At 44.5% G+C, this 20,809-nt stretch overlaps 1 protein-coding gene across 2 annotated transcripts in view; it reads left to right on the forward strand.

Moving 5' to 3' along the window:
• Window positions 1-17,810, forward strand: part of LOC308524873 (serum amyloid A protein-like) — a gene marked incomplete at its 5' end in the record, with an annotated part of 32,808 nt that extends 14,998 nt beyond the window's left edge. Inside the window, 3 exons of one of the 2 annotated variants that reach the window (XM_081099477.1) lie at window positions 15,046-15,136; window positions 16,946-17,084; window positions 17,509-17,810. In XM_081099477.1, coding sequence (XP_080955603.1) covers window positions 15,046-15,136; window positions 16,946-17,084; window positions 17,509-17,671 — 393 coding nt within the window. In that variant the 3' untranslated portion in view covers window positions 17,672-17,810. Of the gene's footprint in view, window positions 1-15,045; window positions 15,137-16,945; window positions 17,085-17,508 lie in introns of those variants that run through there. The other variant, XM_081099478.1, reaches the window with a different exon arrangement.
• Between the last annotated feature and the right edge of the window lie 2,999 nt (window positions 17,811-20,809).

Genomic DNA, 20,809 nt, shown 5'->3' on the forward strand with positions numbered 1-20,809 from the left:
TAGAGTTGGAAATTATTCAAAATTTTTCAAAGATGGCCAAAACAGGTTTGGCTCAGTGGATAGAGCGTCAGCCTGCGGACTGAAAGGTCCCAGGTTCGATTCCGGTCAAGGGCATGTACCTGGGTTGCGGGCACATCCCCAGTAGGAGATGTGCAGGAGGCTGCTGATCGATGTTTCTCTCTCATCGATGTTTCTAACTCTCTATCTCTCTCCATTCCTCTCTGTAAAAAATCAATAAAATATATTAAAAAAAATTTTTTTTTCAAAGATGTAGGAGAGCTGCAGAATTATCAATATTAATCTCTAAGGAGAAAAAAATAGAAAGGTAGAAGTAGTAGAGTTCATGACTCAAAAGAAAAGAACATATATTAATAAATTTGATAACCTAAATAAAGTAAATCTATTTCTGGGAAAATATATATTCTAGATGGGTAAATAAAGAGATAGAATAATTAAATAGAATAATATTTATAAGTAAATTGAAATGATAGAGACTGTCCCCTCAAATTCCTCCAAAATGTAGATTCAGCTTCACCGTTTGCTATTAAAACTATTAAGAGAATTCAGTGAGATTGTCATATTCAAGATAATTTTAAAAATCAAGTGTTTCTCTGCAATAATTATACCAGTTAAAAAATACAATATATAATAGTACCAAAACTATTAACTCTCTAGGAAACAACCTAAAAAATTCACAAACTTTTACAGAAAAATTTGAAAGTTCAATAAGGAATAAACAATGGGGATGTATGTGCTGTTCATGGAGAGGATGTTTTACTGTAGTAAAGATTAATTATCTGCCCTGGCTGGTGTGTTTCAGTTGTCTGAGTATCATCCCTTGCAACTAAGGGTCTCGGGTCCGATTCAGGTCAAGGACACATACCTGGGTTGCTGGTTTGATCCCTGGCCTGCTGTGTGTACAGTAGTCAACCAATCGATGTGTCTTACATCAATGTCTCTCTCTCTCTCTCTCTCTCTCTCTCTCTCTCTCTCTCTCTCTCTTTCTCTCTCCTCCCCTCACTCCTTTCTCTTCTCTCTACAAGTCAATGGAAAAACATATCCTTGGGTGAGAATTAACAACAACAAAAAAGATATTAATTCTCCCCAAATTAATTTATAAATTCAATGCAATGTTAATAAAAAATTTCCCAGTAGAACTTGTAAAGGAATGCAACAAATTCATTCTTTTTTAAAAAAGATATATATTTTATGATTTCAGAGAGGAAGGGAGAGGGGGAGAGAGAGAAATATCAATGATGAGAGAGAATCATTGATCACTGCCCCCAGTTCGCCCCACACTGGGCTCAAACCTGCAACCAAGGCATGTGCCCTGACCAGGACTCAAACTGTGACCTAGTGGTTTATTGGTTGACGCTCAACCACTGAGCAACACCAGCCAGGCAACAAATTCATTCTTAGTGGATGAATAAAGGCCATGAATAGTTAATCAATGAAAAAAATAAGAGCAAAGAGGGGCCATGGACTGGACTCTGAGATTCATGAGCTTGGGTTTGGCAATGTCTTTGGGGCAGAGGGTGTCAGGGGGATAGAACTGAGATGTTTCCACCACCAGTTATGTCCAAAATAGGCAGCAGGAAAGGAGAGCCATATAGGTCCTCCTTACCCCAGACCTGAATGAAACAATTTCATATAGAGCAATTGGGGCCCAGGGAGAAGGGTGTACACCTCCCCACCCCCCGCCTTTTTAAATCTTCACCCGAGGACCATTGATTTTTAGAAAGAGTGGGGAAGAGAGGGAAAGACAGAGAGAAACACATTTATTGATTGGCTCCTGCATGAGCCCTGACCAGAGCCCATGACTCGGGAGGAGCCTGCAATCAAGGTGCATGCCCTTACCAGAACCAAACAGGGGACCCTTTGGTCCATAGGCCGACAGTCTCTACTGAGTCAAACCAGGTAGGGAACAAACTATCTTTTCATGTCAGTCATCTCTTGACCTGTTGGCATCACCATGGCTGAATAATAATAAAACCTATATTTTAAAACAGAAATCTGTTCTTGCAAGTATTTCAAGCAGAAAAGGGAGCCCAAAATGTTAAAAATAGAAAAAAAGAAAATAACAACAGGAAACCCATACACATCATTAGTGGAAGGGAAGCAGGTGTAGTCAGCCAGGCAGGGATACCAGCTGAGAGGCAGGATGAGGTGTTGGCCCTGATGCATCAAAGAAAGTCAGAACAAAAAAGAATCAGGATTTGGAGGTTATAAGTCTCATTGGAGATGGGAGGGTGTTGGGGTGAAGTTAGGAGGAACACAAAGAATTTCCTTCTCTGGTGTTTCTCTACCTGTCCGAGAGGGCCCACAGGATTAGAGTTGGAAAAGTGGCAGGATTAGAATTGGAAACAGATTTGGGACATGCTGTAGCCAGTTAGAGCACAGGAAGCCACAGACTCAATTCTTCCTTGACCCTGAAACCTTCTCTCTGGTCCAAATGCCAGTATTCACACTTTCCCAAGTGTGCAGGGCCTGCAGGTGAGCACATCGGTATGCCAAGAAGGGCCGTTATACCAAACAGGGACTCAGGTCATCACTATCCCAGTCTTTCTGAGTGGTACCTGCCCCAGCTTCCCTTCTAAGACCTGGTGGGGTCAGGCCTCCTGGCTGTGCGTTCCCCATCCCTGGGAGTAGATGTGGTGAACTGGGAGCTCTTGAGTCATGTTGGGGGCTTCAGAGAAGGGAGGGCCCTGATTGTGGGTGGTATGTCTACTCAGGCGGTCTGACCGGAGGGTACAGTTTTGGGATTATGGAAAGAGAGGTGTGAGTCTCCATTTAAGCAGAGAATCAGTTTTAATTCAAGGAAAATTGGAAGGCAAATCACTTTGACCTGAAAGGACTTTTTGTTTACTGAGCCACTATGTTGTAAGCCATGTCTCTCTGAAGGTAAGAGAAACCAGGGAGTTCCAAACAGGACCCAGAAAGCCAAACCAGCACTCCTCATTTTGCTAACTCAGCAGATTGAGACAGGCTCTCCAGTAAATCTCAAAATTTGACTTTGCTCAATCAGAAGCGGTAAATTCCCCGTGTTAGATGTTCCTGCCAATGGATGTACAGGAAAAGGAATCTTGTTTTGACACAACATTTTATTGTCATCCTAGGTTGAAAGCCTTTTCTATTTTATAAAATTGGAAAACATGCTTAACAATCTAGATATCTGAATAGCTTAACTGGCACAGAAGGTTTAATGATGATTCATAAGATGTACTTACGGTTGATGATTTGAAATTTTAATTAAAACTTGAGAGAAAATTATTGGCACTTAAAAAGTATTTTCCTCCCCAAATGAGTTCTTAGTTTTACCAATACTATACAATTCCAGAAGATATTTGGGGATTTGAGTTATCTATAATTCACTACTCCTTTTCGCAAATATTTAAAAAGAAGAAAAATAAAATATTTTAAAACACAATGCAGAGCCTTTTTGTGCATTGATAATACCAGTTCTGGACTCTAAGGGTGGCCTCGCTGTCGTGGATGGTGTGCAGGTGACGACCTCACCATATCCCCCAGCATGTCCTCTTCCTTGCTTCTTCCCATCAGGTAGAGTCCAGGAGGCCTCACAGGAGCAAGGAGGCTCAGCCACCAGCCTCTGGGAGAAGAGACAAAGAACTGAGTGCAGACAGGTTTGAATCCAGGTTTCCTGGTGCCTAGAGAATGCGAATGGGATGCGCCAAGCTAGGAGGAAAGTGTCCTCTCTTCATGAGCGGGTATGGGCTTTATACGAAGGGACACAGCAAACAGAATTAGGAGTCCCTGTACTTACTCAAATAGTTGGTCCTTTTACATGCCTGCTGATTAGCTCGTTCAGCAGGAAAACCAGGAGGGAAATCATATCTTCTGTCCTCCCAATTCCAGAATCATTGGAGGGAGGACAGGAAGTAAAGTTCAGGGGACCTTTTGACAGCTGAGCCATATCTGATATTATTACTTTCAAGGAGGACAGGATGGGATGAGTAATGATATTGGTCCCTGAGGATAGATGTTCTTTGGGGAGTCAACAATCTTAGGAGGATTAGTAACACCTTGCCTTCTCTTTCATTATGTTTTTTTGTACACATAATCTTTCCCATTTATTTACTGGAAACTTACTGATTTTATCATCAAGTAAGTATGATATTCTTCTATGCATGTTTAATCATTTTCCTCTCCAAGTACAGGTCTCATTTTCATGAAAGCATAGCCTGGATCTGCTTATTCTCTCCACCCCCATCTCCATGTATGCCCAACATCTAGTGTAGTGGCTGCTGCATAGAAGGCACTCAATGAAGACTTGATCAATGAATAAACACGTCATTATGGGGAATTCTGACAGCCCAGAATAACATAACACTTCTCACTAACTGGAAACATGGATAGTGTTTGATATGCAACTTCCTAGGTTGTGTTTCACTATGGGAAAATGTGTTTGAACATAAAGGGATCAAATTTTATTGTACTCATTTTCCCTTAAGGCATCACCTACGCTTCTCCAGATCATTAAATGTTCTTCCACCACAGGCACCTATGGCAGAGCAGAAGTCATACTAGAACTGTCTGAATCCAGGACTTGGCTCTTCTATGCTGTGCTGCCTCCAAGTCCAGGTGGCTTGGTTTTAGAATCTGTGATGGGAACTCAACATCACAATCTCTACTGGAAATCTGGTATTTTATAAGGGGACTTTCTGTTATAGATAAGCATAGAGAAATGAAATGGGGCAAAGTCTAGGTTTTTATTGCCAGAGGCAGAGAGAATTGTGTCTGATGGCCTTCTTCCACATCATATCACCCCATCTAGAATTACCATAAATTGCCCCTCATGTTTTCAAGGGTGTACAAGTTTCTAGAAAAGAACATCTGTCAAGGTATGGAGGCAAAGAATGGGAGTAGAAAGAGCTCTGACCAAGGCATTGTGTGTGTCATTGGTCTGGTCCTTGAGTGAGCCATTTATATCCTCTGTGACTTCTCTATTAAAAGGAACTTTGCAGATGGATGGATTCTTTTTTTTTTTTTTAAATTAATTTCAGAGAGGAAGGGAGAGGGAGAGATAGAAACATCAATGATGTGAAAGAATCATTGATTGGCTGCCTCCTGCTCACCCCCTATTGGGGGGTTGAGCCCACAACAGGAGCATGTGCCCTTGACCTGATTTGAACCTGGGACCCTTCAGTCCACAGGCTGACACTCTATCCACTGAGCCAAACCGGCTAGGGCGATAGATGGTTCTTAATGAATAAAGGAGAGTCATTCCTAGGAGATCTTGGGCACATGTTAGCAAAAATGAATTAACTTGCCTCTATGAAAGTTTAATTCATAGATAAACACCCCTATCCTAGAGAGAAGAGTTAGATCCTCTTTCTAGTAATTAGAGATCTCAAAAAAGAAAGACCTGGCCTATTGGGCTTATTGCCTCCAAGTTTGAATGATGTGTGTCAGCTTGAAAAAGTAATTTCTTATTTATAAATTTTTCATGTTAAACATCTGTTCAGAGTACACCACATCTACCCTCATTCACCACTCTTCCCTACTCTCCTTCTTTGTCCCTCCATTCTCTCTGGAGCTCCTATTAATAGTAGCCTTCAGACCTTTTGGGAGGAGATCAGAAAGGCATCTCCATTGTTCATGTGACAGTCCATTTGGACTTTGGGGAAGCAGTTCTACTGCCTCATAAGTATCAGCTTTTCACAACAGAGCATCCCACACTCAGCCCCAAAGCAATAAATCATCTCAGTCTCCTGTCACTAACCTCTACACCACTCTCTCCTTTAACCCTCCTATCCTATCTCTGCTTTCACTTAATGTAGATGCATTTCTCTCTGTGTCAGTCTCAACTCTCTCTAGATCTGCCCTTCCACGACGGCCTTCCAAAGAGCCCAGGTGAGAGGCTCAGGTGGTGAGCACCCTTCTTTCACTTTGCCTATTTCCTTCCCTTGTTATAAGACTGAAACTTGCTTTTCCCAAGTTGATTCCACCTATTGCTGTCTTCTCCCATGGAGTACACCTCCTGCCATTTCTGAACAATAGAATGGAAAAGAGGGCCTACATCTTCTTTATTCCCCACTGCCATTTCCACATTCTTCTCTCCCACCACCCATGCTCTTTGAGTGCCTTTTCCTAGGCCCCAGTCAAAATATTTCATTTTTCTTCTTTTTAAATATTTGCAAAAAGGAGTAGTGAATTATAGATAACTCAAAACCCCAAATCACTTATGGTATTGTATAGTATTGGTAGAACTAAGAACTCATTTGGGGAGGAAAATACTTTTTAAGTGCCAATAATTCCTCTCAAGTTTTAATTAAAATTACAAATCATCAACCCTAAGTACATCTTATGAATCATCATTAAATCTTCTGTACCAGTTAAGCTATTCAGATATCTAGATTGTTAAGCATGTTTTCCAATTTTATAAAATAGAAAAGGCTTTCAACCTAGGAGGACTATAAAATGTGTCAAAATGAAACTCCTTTTCCTGTATATCCATTGGCAGGAACATCTAACACGGGGAATTTACCGCTTCTGATTGAGCAAAGTCAAATTTTGAGATTTACTGGAGAGCCCATCTCAATCTGCTGAGTTAGCAAAATGAGGAGTGCTGGTTTGGCTTTCTGGGTCCTGTTTGGAACTCCCTGGTTTCTCTTACCTTCAGAGAGACATGGCTTACAACATAGTGGCTCAGTAAACAAAAAGTCCTTTCAGGTCAAAGTGATTTGCCTTCCAATTTTCCTTGAATTAAAACTGATTCTCTGCTTAAATGGAGACTCACACCTCTCTTTCCATAATCCAAAAAACTGTATCCTCCGGTCAGACCACCTGAGTAGACATACCACCCACAATCAGGGCCCTCCCTTCTCTGAAGCCCCCAACATGACTCAAGAGCTCCCAGTTCACCACATCTACTCCCAGGGATGGGGAACGCACAGCCAGGAGGCCTGACCCCACCAGGTCTTAGAAGGGAAGCTGGGGCAGGTACCACTCAGAAAGACTGGGATAGTGATGACCTGAGTCCCTGTTTGGTATAACGGCCCTTCTTGGCATACCGATGTGCTCACCTGCAGGCCCTGCACACTTGGGAAAGTGTGAATACTGGCATTTGGACCAGAGAGAAGGTTTCAGGGTCAAGGAAGAATTGAGTCTGTGGCTTCCTGTGCTCTAACTGGCTACAGCATGTCCCAAATCTGTTTCTCATCTTCCTGGCCTTCTACTTTTCCAACTCTAATCCTGTGGGCCCTCTCGGACAGGTGGAGAAACACCAGAGAAGGAAATTCTTTGTGTTCCTCCTAACTTCACCCCAACACCCTCCCATCTCCAATGAGACTTATAACCTCCAAATCCTGACTCTTTTTTCTCCCTGACTTTCTTTGATGCATCAGGGCCAACACCTCATCCTGCCTCTCAGCTGGTATCCCTGCCTGGCTGACTACACCTGCTTCCCTTCCACTAATGATGTGTATGGGTTTCCTGTTGGTTTCTTTTTTTTCTATTTTCAACATTTTGGGCTCTCTTTTCTGCTTGAAATACTTGCAAGAACAGATTTCTGTTTTAAAATATAGGTTTTATTATTATTCAGCCATGGTGAGGCCAATAGGTCAAGAGATGACTGACATGAAAAGATAGTTTGTTCCCTACCCGGTTTGGCTCAGTGGCTAGACCATTGGCCTGTGGACCAAAGGGTCCCCGGTTTAGTTCTGGTAAGGGCATGCACCTTGATTGCAGACTCCTCCCCAGTCATGGGCTCTGGTCGGGGCTCATGCAGGAGCCAATCAATAAATGTGTTTCTCTCACATTGACATTTCTCTCTTTCTTTTTCTTTTTTCTTCTCTTTCTAAAAATCAGTGGAAAAAATGTCCTTGGGTGAAGAACTAAAAAAAAAACAAAAAAAAAAACGGTGAGGGGTGTACACCCTTCTCCCTGGGCCCCAATTGCTCTATATGAAATTGTTTCATTCAGGCCTGGGGTAAGGAGGACCTATGTGGCTCTCCTTTCCTGCTGCCTATTTCAGACATAACTGGTGCTGCAAACGTCTCAGTTCTATCCCCCTGACACCCTCAGCCCCAAAGACATTGTCAAACCCAAGCTCATGAATCTCAAAGTCCAGTCCATGGCCCCTCTTTGCTCTTATTTTTTAAATTGATTAACTATTCATGGCCTTTATTCATCCACTAAGAATGAATTTGTTGCTTGGCTGGTGTCACTCAGTCGTTGAGCGTCAACCAATAAACCAGGAGGTCACAGTTTGAGTCCTGGTCAGGGCATATTCCTGGGTTGCAGGTTTGAGCCCAGTGTGGGGCGAGCTGGGGGCAGTGATCAATGATTCTCTCTCATCATTGTTATTTTTCTCTCCCTCTCCCCCTTTTCCTTCCTCTCTGAAATCATAAAATATATATCTTTTTATAAAAAAAGCACGAATTTGTTGCATTCCTTTACAACAAAAATTCCACTGGGAATTTTTTAATTACCATTGCTTAAATGTATAAATTAATTTGGGGAGAATTAATATCTTTTTTGTTGTTAATTCTCATCGAGGATATGTTTTTCCATGGACTTTTAGAGAGAGGAGAAGGGAGTGAGGGTAAAAAAGAGAGAGAAAGAGAGAGAGAACCAAGATGGCGGCATAGGTAAACACCAGAGTTTGCTGCTGCTGCCTCACACAACCACTTCAAAAATACAACTAAAAGACGGAACGGACATCATCCAGAACCACAGGAAAGCTGGCTGAGGGGAAACTCTTCAACTAGAAGGAAAGAGAACAGCATACTGAGACTCAGAGGAGGCGCAGTGCGGAAAATACAAAGGTGCGGAGGTGCGCGCGGAGTGGGCTGGTGGCTGAGGGCGTGGTTGTCGTTTTCAATCGGGAGGGAGGCTCAGGCTTGGAGCTCCAGTTCTGGGCGAGTCTCTAGGGACCCATACTCAAATGGGAGAAGCAGGTCGGAATGCGAGGGCAGCTTTCTCTCCTAGGTTTGCAGCGGTTGCTAGGACTCTGAGAGGCAGAGCCTCTGCGGACGGGACTGAGAGCAGCCATAACTGCTCCCTCCACCCGCCCTGTTGATCCCATGCGACTCGCCCCCGCCCAAGCCCTGCACAGAGCCATTTGCCAGATAGCCTCAGGCAAAGGCTAGATTAGCACCTCCTCAGAGGACAGAAGTTTTCCCACTGCAGACACAGCTGACTCTCACAGCCAGTTGGCCTGGAGGTCAAATCCCCCTAGTATTAACTACAACAATCAAGGCTTAACTACAACAAGACTGCGCACAAAGACCACTAGGGGGTGCACCAAGAAAGCATAAAAAATGCGGAGACAAAGAAACAGGACAAAATTGTCAATGGAAGATCTAGAGTTCAGAACCACACTTTTAAGGTCTCTCAAGAACTGTCTAGAAGCCGCCGATAAACTTAATGAGATCTACAAGAAATCTAATGAGACCCTCGATGTTATAATAAAGAACCAACTAGAAATTAAGCATACACTGACTGAAATAAAGAATACTGTACAGACTCCCAACAGCAGACCAGAGGAGCGCAAGAATCAAGGCAAAGATTTGAAATGCGAAGAAGCAAAAAACACCCAACCGGAAAAGCAAAATGAAAAAAGAATCCAAAAATACGAAGATAGTGCAAGGAGCCTCTGGGACAGCTGCAAGCGTACCAACATCAGAATTATAGGGGTGCCAGAAGATGAGAGAGAGCAAGATATTGAAAACCTATTTGAAGAAATAATGACAGAAGACTTCCCCTACCTGGTGAAAGAAATAGACTTACAAGTCCAGGAAGCGCAGAGAACCCCAAACAAAAGGAATCCAAAGAGGACCACACCAAGACACATCATAATTAAAATGCCAAGAGCAAAAGACAAAGAGAGAATCTTAAAAGCAGCAAGAGAAAGAAACTCAGTTACCTACAAGGGAGTCCCCATACAACTGTCAGCTGATTTCTCAACAGAAACTTTGCAGGCCAGAAGGGAGTGGCAAGAAATATTCAAAGTGATGAATGCCACGAACCTACAACCAAGATTACTTTATCCAGCAAAGCTATCATTCAGAATTGAAGGTCAGATAAAGAGCTTCACAGATAAGGAACAGCTAAAGGAGTTCATCACCACCAAACCAGGATTATATGAAATGCTGAAAGGTATCCTTTAAGAAGAGGAAGAAGAAGAAAAAGGTAAAGATACAAATTATGAACAACAAATACATATCTATCAACAAGTAAATCTAAGAATCAAGTGAATAAATAATCTGATGAACAGAATGAACTGTTGATTATAATAGAATCAGGGACATAGAAAGGGAATGGACTGACTATTCTTGGGGGGAAAGGGGTGTGGGAGATGCGGGAAGAGACTGGACAAAAATCGTGCACGTATGAATGAGGACAGTGGGTGGGGAGTGAGGGTGGAGGGTGGGGTGGGAACTGGAAGGAGGGGAGTTATGGGGGGGAAAAAAGAGGAACAAATGTAATAATCTGAACAATAAAGATTTAATAAAAAAAAGAGAGAGAGAAAGAGAGATAGATAGATAGATAGATAGATAGATAGATAGATAGATAGAGAAACATTGATGTAAGACACATCGATTGGTTGACTACTGTACACACAGCAGGCCAGCGATCAAACCTGCAACCCAGGTATGTGTCCTTGACCTGAATCGAACCCGAGACCCTTAGTTGCAAGGGATGATGCTCAGACAACTGAGACTCACCAGCCAGGGCAGATAATTAATCTTTACTACAGTAAAACATCCTCTCCATGAACAGCACATACATCCCCATTGTTTATTCCTTAGTGAACTTTCAAATTTTTCTGTAAAGTTTATGTATTTTTTAGGTTGTTTCCTAGACAGTTAATGTTTTTGGTACTGTTATATATTGTATTTTTTAACTGGTATAATTATTGCAGAGAAACACTTGATTTTTAAAATTATCTTGAATATGGCAATCTCACTGAATTCTCTTAATAGTTTTAATAGTAAACTGTGAAGCTGAGTCTACATTTTGGAGGAATTTGAGGGGACAGTCTCTATCATTTCAATTTACTTATAAATATTATTCTATTTAATTTTTCTATTTTTTTCATTTACCCTTTTAGAATTTATATTTTCCCAGAAATACATTTACTTTATTTCAGTTATCAAATTTATTAATATATTTTCTTTTCTTTTTCTTTTTTCGTCTTGCTCTTTTTTGTTTTATTGCTTAAAGTATTACAAAGAGTAGCACATTTGTCTCCCTTTTTTTCCCCCCTTGACCTTCCCTCAGCCTCCCCTACCCGCCAGTGTCTTTTGTCCATTGGTTATGCTTATATGCATGCATACAAGTCCTTCAGTTGATCTCTTACCCCCCCAACCCTCCCCGACCTTCCTGCTGTAGTTTGACAGTCTGTTCGATGCTGCTCTGCCTCTGTATCTATTTTTGTTTATCAGTTTATAATGGTCTTTATTATCTATAAATGAGTGAGGTCATGTGGTATTTTTCCTTCATTGACTGGCTTATTTCACTTAGCATAATGCTCTCCAGTTCCATCCATGCTGTTGCAAATGGTAAGAGTTCCTTCTTTTTTACAGCAGCATAGTATTCCATCGTGTAGATGTACCACAGTTTTCTAATCCATTCATCTGTTGATGGGCACTTAGGCTGTTTCCAAATCTCAGCTATGATAAATTGTGCTGCTATGAACATAGGTATGCATATATCCTTTCTGATTGGTGTTTCTGGTTTCTTGGGATACAATCCTAGAAGTGGGATCACTGGATCAAATGGGAGTTCCGTTTTTAACTTTCTGAGGAAACTCCATACTGTCTTCCATAGTGGCTGTACCAGTCTGCATTCTCACCAGCAGTGCACGAGTGTTCCTTTTTCTCCACATCCTCTCCAGCACTTGTTGTTTGTGGATTTGTTGCTGATAGCCATTCTGACAGGTGTGAGATGGTACCTCATTGTTGTTTTGATTTGCATCTCTCGGATGATTAGTGACTTTGAGCATGTTTTCATATGTCTTGGCTTTCTGAATGTCCTCTTTTGAAAAGTGTCTATTTAGGTCCTTTGCCCATTTTTTGATTGGATTGTTTATCTTCCTTTTGTTAAGTTGTATGAGTTCCCTATAAATGCTGGAGATTAAACCCTTATTGGTGATAACATTGGCAAATATGTTCTCCCATGCAGTGGGTTTTCTTGTTGTTTTGTTGATGGTTTCTTTTGCTGTGCAGAACCTTTTTATTTTGATGTAGCCCCATTTATTTATTTTTTCTTCAGTTTCCAATGGCCTAGGAGCTGTATTGGTGAAGAAATTGCTTTGGCATATGTCTGAGATTTTGTTGCCTTTGGATTCCTCTAGTATTTTTATGGTTTCCCGTGTTACATTTAAGTCCTTTATCCATTTTGAGTTTATTTTTGTGTATGGTATAAGTTGGTGGTCTAGTTTCATTTTTTTGCATTTATCTGTCCAATTTTCCCAACACCATTTATAGAAGAGACTGTCTTGACTCCATTGTATGTTCTTGCTTCCTTTGTCAAATATTAATTGAGCATATTGGTTCGGGTCGATTTCTGGGTTCTCTATTCTATTCCATTGATCTATATCAGTGATGGCGAACCTTTTGAGCTCGGCATGTCAGCATTTTGAAAAACCCTAACTTAACTCTGGTGCCGTGTCACATGTAGGAATTTTTTATTATTTGCAACCATAGTAAAACAAAGATTTCTATTTTTGATATTTATTTTATATATTTAAATGCCATTTAACAAAGAAAAATCAACCAAAAAAATGAGTTCGCGTGTCATAGGTTCGCCATCACTGATCTATATTGTTTTTTTCTTTTTGAGTCATGAACTCTACTACTTCTACCTTTCTATTTTTTTCTCCTTGGAGATTAATATTAATAATTCTGCAGCTCTCCTACATCTTTGAAAAATTTTGAATAATTTCCAACTCTATTTCTTTCTGTTGCCTCTTGGGAAAGTTCCTGGGGCTGTCCTGCCAGATAATTTATTATTCAGTAGCATTGATCTGTTATTTATTTCTTTATTGAGGTGTTTTTATCAAGTATTATTTTATAATTTTATTTTCATTTTATTCTTCTTCAAAACTGATAGTTCCTACTTTATATTCTGTTTTACCCCTTTTGATGATACTTATTATTTTTTTATAAATGTTCTTTGCTTCTCTCCAACCCATTAATTCTGGGGGATTTAGTATTATTTTTTAACTTGACTTTCTTTCAGAGCCACTGTGCTACTTGGAGGCATGGTAGCTTTGCCCCGTGAGCTCATGCCTCCTGGGGAAGTCAGCTCTCTAGCCTGGAATGTGCGTGAGTGTGTGAGCAGGGCAGGTTCTAGCATGGACCAACTCAGTGGTACGGTATTGGGATGTAGTATCCGGTGAGGGGGGACCATGTGAGTGGCCACCATGGCCGAGATCAGATACCACCACTATCCAGATGAAGACATTCATAGGCTGTCTCCAGGCCATTTGGTCTCCTTTACCACTTCCCTAGCCCTGCCCCTTGCAAGATGTCTTGTTGGTATTGTAAATGCCTGACCCTCAGGGTGTGAAGATGGATTGGGGAAGAAGGAACCAGCAGGCGCTGACATGTTCACCAGCCTCAGTTCCTACCCTGGACTCACTCCTGCTGGGCTCCAGCACTGACCCCTCTCCACCCCCTGTTTCCTCCAGCAGCCCCTGAGGAGCTGTGCTGACCTGCTGACATTCCAGACTCATAATGACCAGGGGCAGACAGGGCCCCCATAGGGTAATACTGGGACAAAGAACACGCCTCGCTCCTTTCCCCTCCTTTCCCCTGACTGGGAGCCTGGCACTTCCCAGGCGAGCTGCAAATTTATCATACAGCATCTCACTCCCACTGTGAGGGGTCCCCAGGATTGGGTGAGGGAAAGCAGAGGACCGCCATCCACTGCCCCATGAGGAGTCAGCTCTGATAACAAGAGCCAGCTCTTCCTTGTGGCTGAGCCAGCTGATCAGCTCTTTCTTGTGGCTGAGCCAGCTGAGCAGGCCTTTCTGTGCCCTGGAGCTGAGAGCTGAGCATATAGTCAGAGTGATGGAAGCATCTTGCAGGGCACCAGGGAGATTTGGTGAGCTTGCCTGTCAGTTTTGAAGCTCAAGAGCTTTAGAATGAACTCAAAAGGGGTTTCATTTCTGACACATCTACCACCTGGCCCAGCAGGAACCATCCTGAGGGAATGACCAGTAAAGCAAGGTCCTGGCGGGAGGAGACGGCCCCTCACTGCACACCTTCCAATAGCCTGGGTGCCCCATCCTGGAGCCCCTCACCCTTCCTTTCCACATCCAGGGGGCCCTGCCTTGGCCCCTTCGACTCTGAAAGCAGAGCCACCCCTGACCTGTGGCTGCGGGGAAGAGCGAGTCTACTGTGTTTCTTCAGGGTTGCACAACGGGGACATGACCTGTGCATGAAGACTGGTCACTGCTGTCCAGTAAGTGTCCTTTGCACCTTTTTAGGAGAAATGATCCAGAGGGACTTTCCCCAGGTGCCAAGTCTGGCTTCTCTCCTGCCCCTCTGCACCCACATGATCCAGCAGGGAGGGCTCAGCATCAATAAATAGCAGCCAGCGGCCCCCAGCAGGCAGGGACCAGCAGCTCGGCTCCACCAGAGACCAGGTGAGGGGCCACTCCCAGGAGGCCTGCTCTGCAAACCTTGCTCTGTTTTCTCTTTCCAGCAAGGCTGTGCATTCATTTAAAACAATTACTCTCTTCTGCATTTGTGCTGGATGGGGTCTGTGCCGGCCGAGTGCACAGGGTAATGCTTCTGGTCTCATTACAGGCTGCTCCGGGGGTTTGGTCCCAACTGCTCTGTTGCTCCCTCAGTGCCACCTTGGTGACTCCTAGACAGTCTTGGGTTCAGGGTTGATGGGCTCAGCATTGTGGCTCTGAGTGAGGTCCTACTGCAATGTTTCCTAGATGGGCAGCCAGCGTCTCATGAGAACAAATGGAAATGCACAGCCAGGCTGTCTTTGACATACAAATCCCAAAGGAGGTGTGCCAGTCCTGCCTGTGTCTCCCTGACCCTCCCCTTTCATTTCAGCACCATGAAGCTTTTCACCGGCCTCCTGTTCTGCTCCTTGGTCCTGGGAGTCAGCAGCCAGGGCTGGTTTGACTTCATTGGCCAGGCTTATGATGGTAAAGTCACCGGAGGATTGGGGGTGGGGGTGGGGTGGGTGCAGAACACATGATCACAAGGATGCACCCTGAGTGCCCTTCAGGGTTGGAGTACTGTGTTAGCTTGTGTTGCCCAATGTGGTGGAATGTGCCAGGTGTTTTGGGAGCTTTTCACCGAACAGATGGAAAAGCCATAGGTCTTAGTTCAATCAGTTAATAGAGAAAGAACAATCTGCTGAAAGGTAAGTTTGACTAGAATACACAGACTAAGACTTGAAATGGTATACTATTCCCCTCAGACCAAACTGCACAAAATGTGATTAAAGCTACCCATCCTTTCTTTCCCTCCTCCCCTCCCTTTCTCTTTCTTCCTTTCTCCCGCCCTTCCATTTCCTAACTGGGTAGTGTACTCAGACCTACAGCTTAGCTCTTGCTGGGGCTTCCAGTAGTTGGTGACAATGTCCCTGTTTTAGTCTGTTTCCTACCCTTTTCCAGCTTTTTTTTAACTGATCAAAGTGAACATCCATCGAACCCCCTCTAGGAAGTCAGCACATCCATGCAATTTAGGGCGCCCAACTCTCCTGGTGTGCCTGGCTCTGGGGAGTTTTCCATGACAATTTCAGTGCTAACTGGGACAGTTCTAGGCAAACAGGGACAGATCTGGTCAACCTGGGACAGTTGGTCACCAGTCTAAGTGGAGAATAACTTGGTGGGCAGGCATCTCCCCTACTTTGAAGCTGAGAGCAGCTGACTCAGGGGACCAGGGACTACCTGCCAGTCAGCAGGTGGCAGGGCAGAGTGTGAACCCAGCTGTGCAGGAGGCCACAGCTCTTGCCAGGAAGATGTGTCTGAGCACTGTTTCCTAAAGCTCAGGGGTCACCAATCCCAGCTACCTGCTGGAATCACCTGGACACATTAAAAACGACAGAGGCCTGCAACCCACCCCCACAGAGTCTGAGGTGATGGGCCTGAGATGTGGCATCGGCCTTCCACAGTCTCCCCAGATGATGAGAAGGTGCAGCCAAGGCTGAGTGAGATACAGGCCTCTGCTCTGGCACTTGCCTGCTCACAGCCTCAGTCCAGTCTATGTGGGCGGTTTCCAGGATGCCACGTATGCCCCTCACACTCAGAGAGACTCACTTCAGGATTCCCTGCATTCTGTCTGCAATACTCCAATTCTTAGGCGTCAGGCATAAGTGCTGTCTGCCTGTGCCTTTCTCACAATCTGCTTCCCATGTCACCACCAGGCTCACCGAGTCCCCTGAACACTAGCCTATGTAGCTTCGCTCCACATACCAGAGGTTCTTGATCCTGAGCCCCTTGGTGGCCCCAACACATGTGGCCATGTGGGAAACACTGCTGGTTGTCACATGGGGATAGGCTCCTGCACCTACTGGGCAGAGATGTGGGGACGCTGGGGAGCCTCCCACCTTGCTCAGGAAGGCCCTGAACACAAAGAAATCTCTGGACCCAAATTTCAGCAGCGCTGACATTGAAATCCTGTTCTGTAATGTGGCCTCCCTGTGTCCCTTTAAACATATGCCCCAGAGGCCTCAGTGAGCTGGAGCCCACAGACAGCATGACAGGCATCAGGACACCAGGTACAACACACCTAAATGTGCCCGCACCGAAATGTCTCTCCTTAGAGTCACCTGGGGAAGCCAACTGGGCCTGGAGAATGTTCTTCTCAACCTGTGGTCTCCAGGGTGCCGAGACCACAGGGTGAAACTGAGTCAGTGGTCCATTTTCTCCCTTGATTCTTCTCTAAAGGGTGTCACGGTTCTCGGATATTTCACCTGATGTCTCAGTGCCATGTCCTTTCCTTCCCAGGAGCCAAAGACATGTGGAGAGCCTACTCTGACATGAGAGAAGCCAATTACAAAAACTCAGACAAGTACTTCCACGCCCGGGGGAACTATGACGCTGCCCAAAGGGGACCTGGCGGTGTCTGGGCTGCTGAAAAGATCAGGTAACCTGGCTCCTGGGTGTGCTGGATGGGTGAGCAGAGCTTGGCTGAGTTTGGGGAAGTGGAGGTTGTAAGCCCTAGAGAAGGACTCTGTTGGGACTCTGGGCTCCTCCTCATATTCTTCCTTCCACCTTCTCCATCCCTGCCCAGCGCAGGGCCTGGGCTGCCAGCAGAGCCAGAGAATGGCTTGTGGGCCTGTTCCCCAAAATGAGAAACTAGGGCCAAAGATTGATTCCCACCCTCCCCCAGGTGCTGTTCACCCAGTGGGAGTGGTCACCCCAGGGCAGAGTGGGCTGTGCCCAGGCAGGGTCAGTGCTTAGCCTCATTCCAGGCTCCTCCCAGAGTCATTCATCCCTTGGAAAGGGGAGTCTGGGGCTGCTTCTCCTCAGCCCCTGATTCACCTGCTACCTGCCCTCCTCCGTTCCAGTGATTTCAGAGAGGCTTATCCGAGACTCACTGACCTTCTTAAGCATGGAGACAGCGGCCATGGATTGGAGGACTCACTGGCCGACCAGGAAGCCAACAGATGGGGCCGGAGTGGCAAAGACCCCAATCACTACAGACCTCGCGGCCTGCCTGACAAGTACTGAGCTCCTTGTCTCTGCTCTCAGGAGACGGGGCTGTGAGCCCCCTAAGGGCAGGGACCCTGAGTCATTGAGTTCTACATCCCCAGATGCTGACAGAGGGCACATAATGGATGTCTAATAAATGCTTAAGAGATTGAATGTTAAAAACTGTGTGTTGTTATTTCCTATAAGGACTGGTCATTGATACCATAGGGTGATGGATGGACAGCCATGAGAGGATCATGCCTGTGCCTGCATGTTCGGGTGTAGGGGACACAATCTCAAGTCATATAGGGCAGACACCCTGCACCAACTCTCCCCTCTGCTTTGTACTGTTTCAGGCCCTTTCATGTCCAGGCCTCCTAACTCCCTGTCAATTTTGTCCCGTCACTGTCTCTGCCCCCAGGGTGTGAATCTCATTAAAATTAAGTCGCTCAGTGGTCTCTGCCTGGGGGGCGGGAGACACAGCCATGGGAGGATTAGACCATGGGATCCTGTTCTAGCAACTGCCACCTTGATATTCTGTTCATTTCTGAGCAAATCCAATTGTTAATCAATTTCTGTCCTTGCCATCTAAGAAATGCCTCCATAGCAGTTTTCCTCCACGCTATTTTTATTGCCTCATCTCAAGCCTAAATGCAGATACAATGCCGCCTCACTTGTGAGTATTTCCTCCCAGCTTCTGCATATTAACCAGCTCAAAACCGCGGAATTGGTAGTGAGGAGAGAGCAGGATAGATAAGACACGTCTTATCTGTCAGGGTCCATTCAGGAGACAGAAACCAGGTGGTCATTTGAAGAGGGAAATTTTCATAAGAGGATTATTAACTGATAATAGGATTCAACTGCTAAGGGGTTAAAGCAGTGATCGGCAAACTGTGGCTCGAGAGCCACATGCGGGTCTTTGGTCCATTGAGTGTGGTTCTTCCTAATCCTTAGGAGTACCCTAATTAAGTTGATAATAATGTATCTACCTATATAGTTTAAGTATAAAAAATTTGGTTCTCAAAAGAAATTTCAATCGTTGTACTGTTGATATTTGGCTCTGTTGACTAATGAGTTTGCCGACCACTAGGTTAAAGACTACACCAGGCTGGAAAGTCTGTAGCCCATTGGAAGGCTGATAATGATTGCTGGGAGTCAGAAGTCACAGCTGGTAAGCAAGAACTCCTCCAATGAAACCTGACAGGAAACTGCCCAGGGTTGCTGTTAACTCACAGACCACGTGGGGCAGGGGCTAGAGAGCCTCTGAACTCCCTGGAAGCTAGCTGTGAAAGGGCCAGTGCTCTGAATTGAATTATGTCTCTGCCTCCTCCCCCAACCCCCCCCAGAAAAATGTGTATGTTGAAGTCCTAACTTCCCAGGTGGCTGTATTTGGATTAAGGACGTAATTAAGGTTACATGAGGTCACCAGAGTGGAACTCTTCACTAGTATTTCTCAGGTTTCTTACCCCCCTGGAGTGGAACAGGATAACCAGAGTGGGCTGGAGTTGGTTATTTCCCTTCCCCAGGTCAGTTACACACATCACACAGTTTCCCCTGAGGGCAGGCCTGGTTGAGAACGGAGTGCACCCCCTGCTGGAAGACAGAGGGTTTTTTCTAAGATATTTTTTTGTGAGAACCTGGTGGAGCTCCTGAAGGTAAATCTCACAATATTGTAGAGAACCCCCGATAACTGAGTCCCCCTAGAGGTTTTAACTCTCAGAGTTACCCCCGCTGAGCCTCCAGCAATTCACCAATTCTAGCTCAGGTTCCCCAGCGGTTTCAGCTCCCACACTCAGTGAGCCCGGATCCCTGGGTCCATCTGTCTCCAATGGCAGGGGCAGTGGTTTGCCCTGTGTCCTCACCTCTCATATGAATCCAAGAAGATTTGATTTTCCATTGTGTCCAGCTTTTCGCTTGTTGTTAGGATGAAGTGGTGACTTCCAAGCTCCTTACATAAGTGGAACTGAAGCCGATCTTATTAATTTGGCAATTGAATATTTTATCAATTTTCCATTGAAATTTGACAAATTCAATTTTTCTGCACTTTCAACTTCATGTCTTATTGCTCTTTATGATATTCTCTGTGTACTAGTTTCGAAAAAGGGTTGTGGGGCAGTGGCTAAGCATTTCTGCCCACAATGAAGGCTATCTTCTCCTCCCTTGGATCAGTGTAGGTCAGAATTTGTTGCATGACCCACCCACATTTCACTTTGCTGGAAAGTTGTAGAAAGGGTGCATTCCTGCCCCTCCTCTCGTAGCTACTGAGCCAGGATCTTAGAGGAGGAGTGGGGCTGGGAATGAGCACTGAATAAGCCTCAGATTATTTTCTGCATAATACCAATGAGAACAGCTGCCTCAGGTTTTGCTACCACCTAGTGAGAGGTACTTGGAGAAAACGCCCCATCTATCAGGGAAACATGGAATGAATGTCAAGCAGCCATCACAGAAAGAACAGTCATTATGCCCTGACTGAGAGAGACTATTCCATAGAATCATCAAATACTAAGTGTATGACATTATTATGAAAATCTCCACAGAACAAAGCACATAAAGAAAAATTACGACATCATGATCTTACTTTTTTCCAAATGAGTTAGTTTAAAGAAATCCTTGACATGCAAGTCCTAGCAGGACTCAGTAAATATTTATTGATTGAGCAATTTAGGCACTGGTAGCTCTTCCTGACTTACATGTGCTTTCAGCATCTATTTTCCCACTAATCTTATCCTCACCCAAGGATATTTCCTGCATTGATTTTTAGACAGAGTAGAAGGGACGGGGAGAGACAAAGAGAGAGAGACATCCGTGGAGAGAGACACCTCTATCGGCTGCCTCCTGCACCCACCCTGACCAGGGCAGGGGATTGAGCCTGCAACCGAGGTCTGTTCTCTGCACCAGAATTGAACCCAGAACCCTTCAGACCAAAGGCTGATGCTTCTTCCACTGAGTGAAACCGGCTAGGGCCCACTAATCTCATTTTTAATCTTTTTTTCATTGAAATATAACTTACAGGCTCAGTGAACTTTTATACGTCCAGAAGCCCATGTTCCCACCATAAGATGAAGATGTATTATATTTCCAGCACACCAGAGTATGCCTCCTGCCCTCTGCCAAGTAAGATCCCCCACCAAAAGCAATACCCATTCTGACCTCCATCACTATAGATTAGTTTTGCCC

The sequence above is a fragment of the Myotis nattereri genome, assembly GCF_964212035.1.
Source record: "Myotis nattereri genome assembly, chromosome: 9".
Classification (NCBI taxonomy): Eukaryota; Metazoa; Chordata; class Mammalia; order Chiroptera; family Vespertilionidae; genus Myotis; species Myotis nattereri.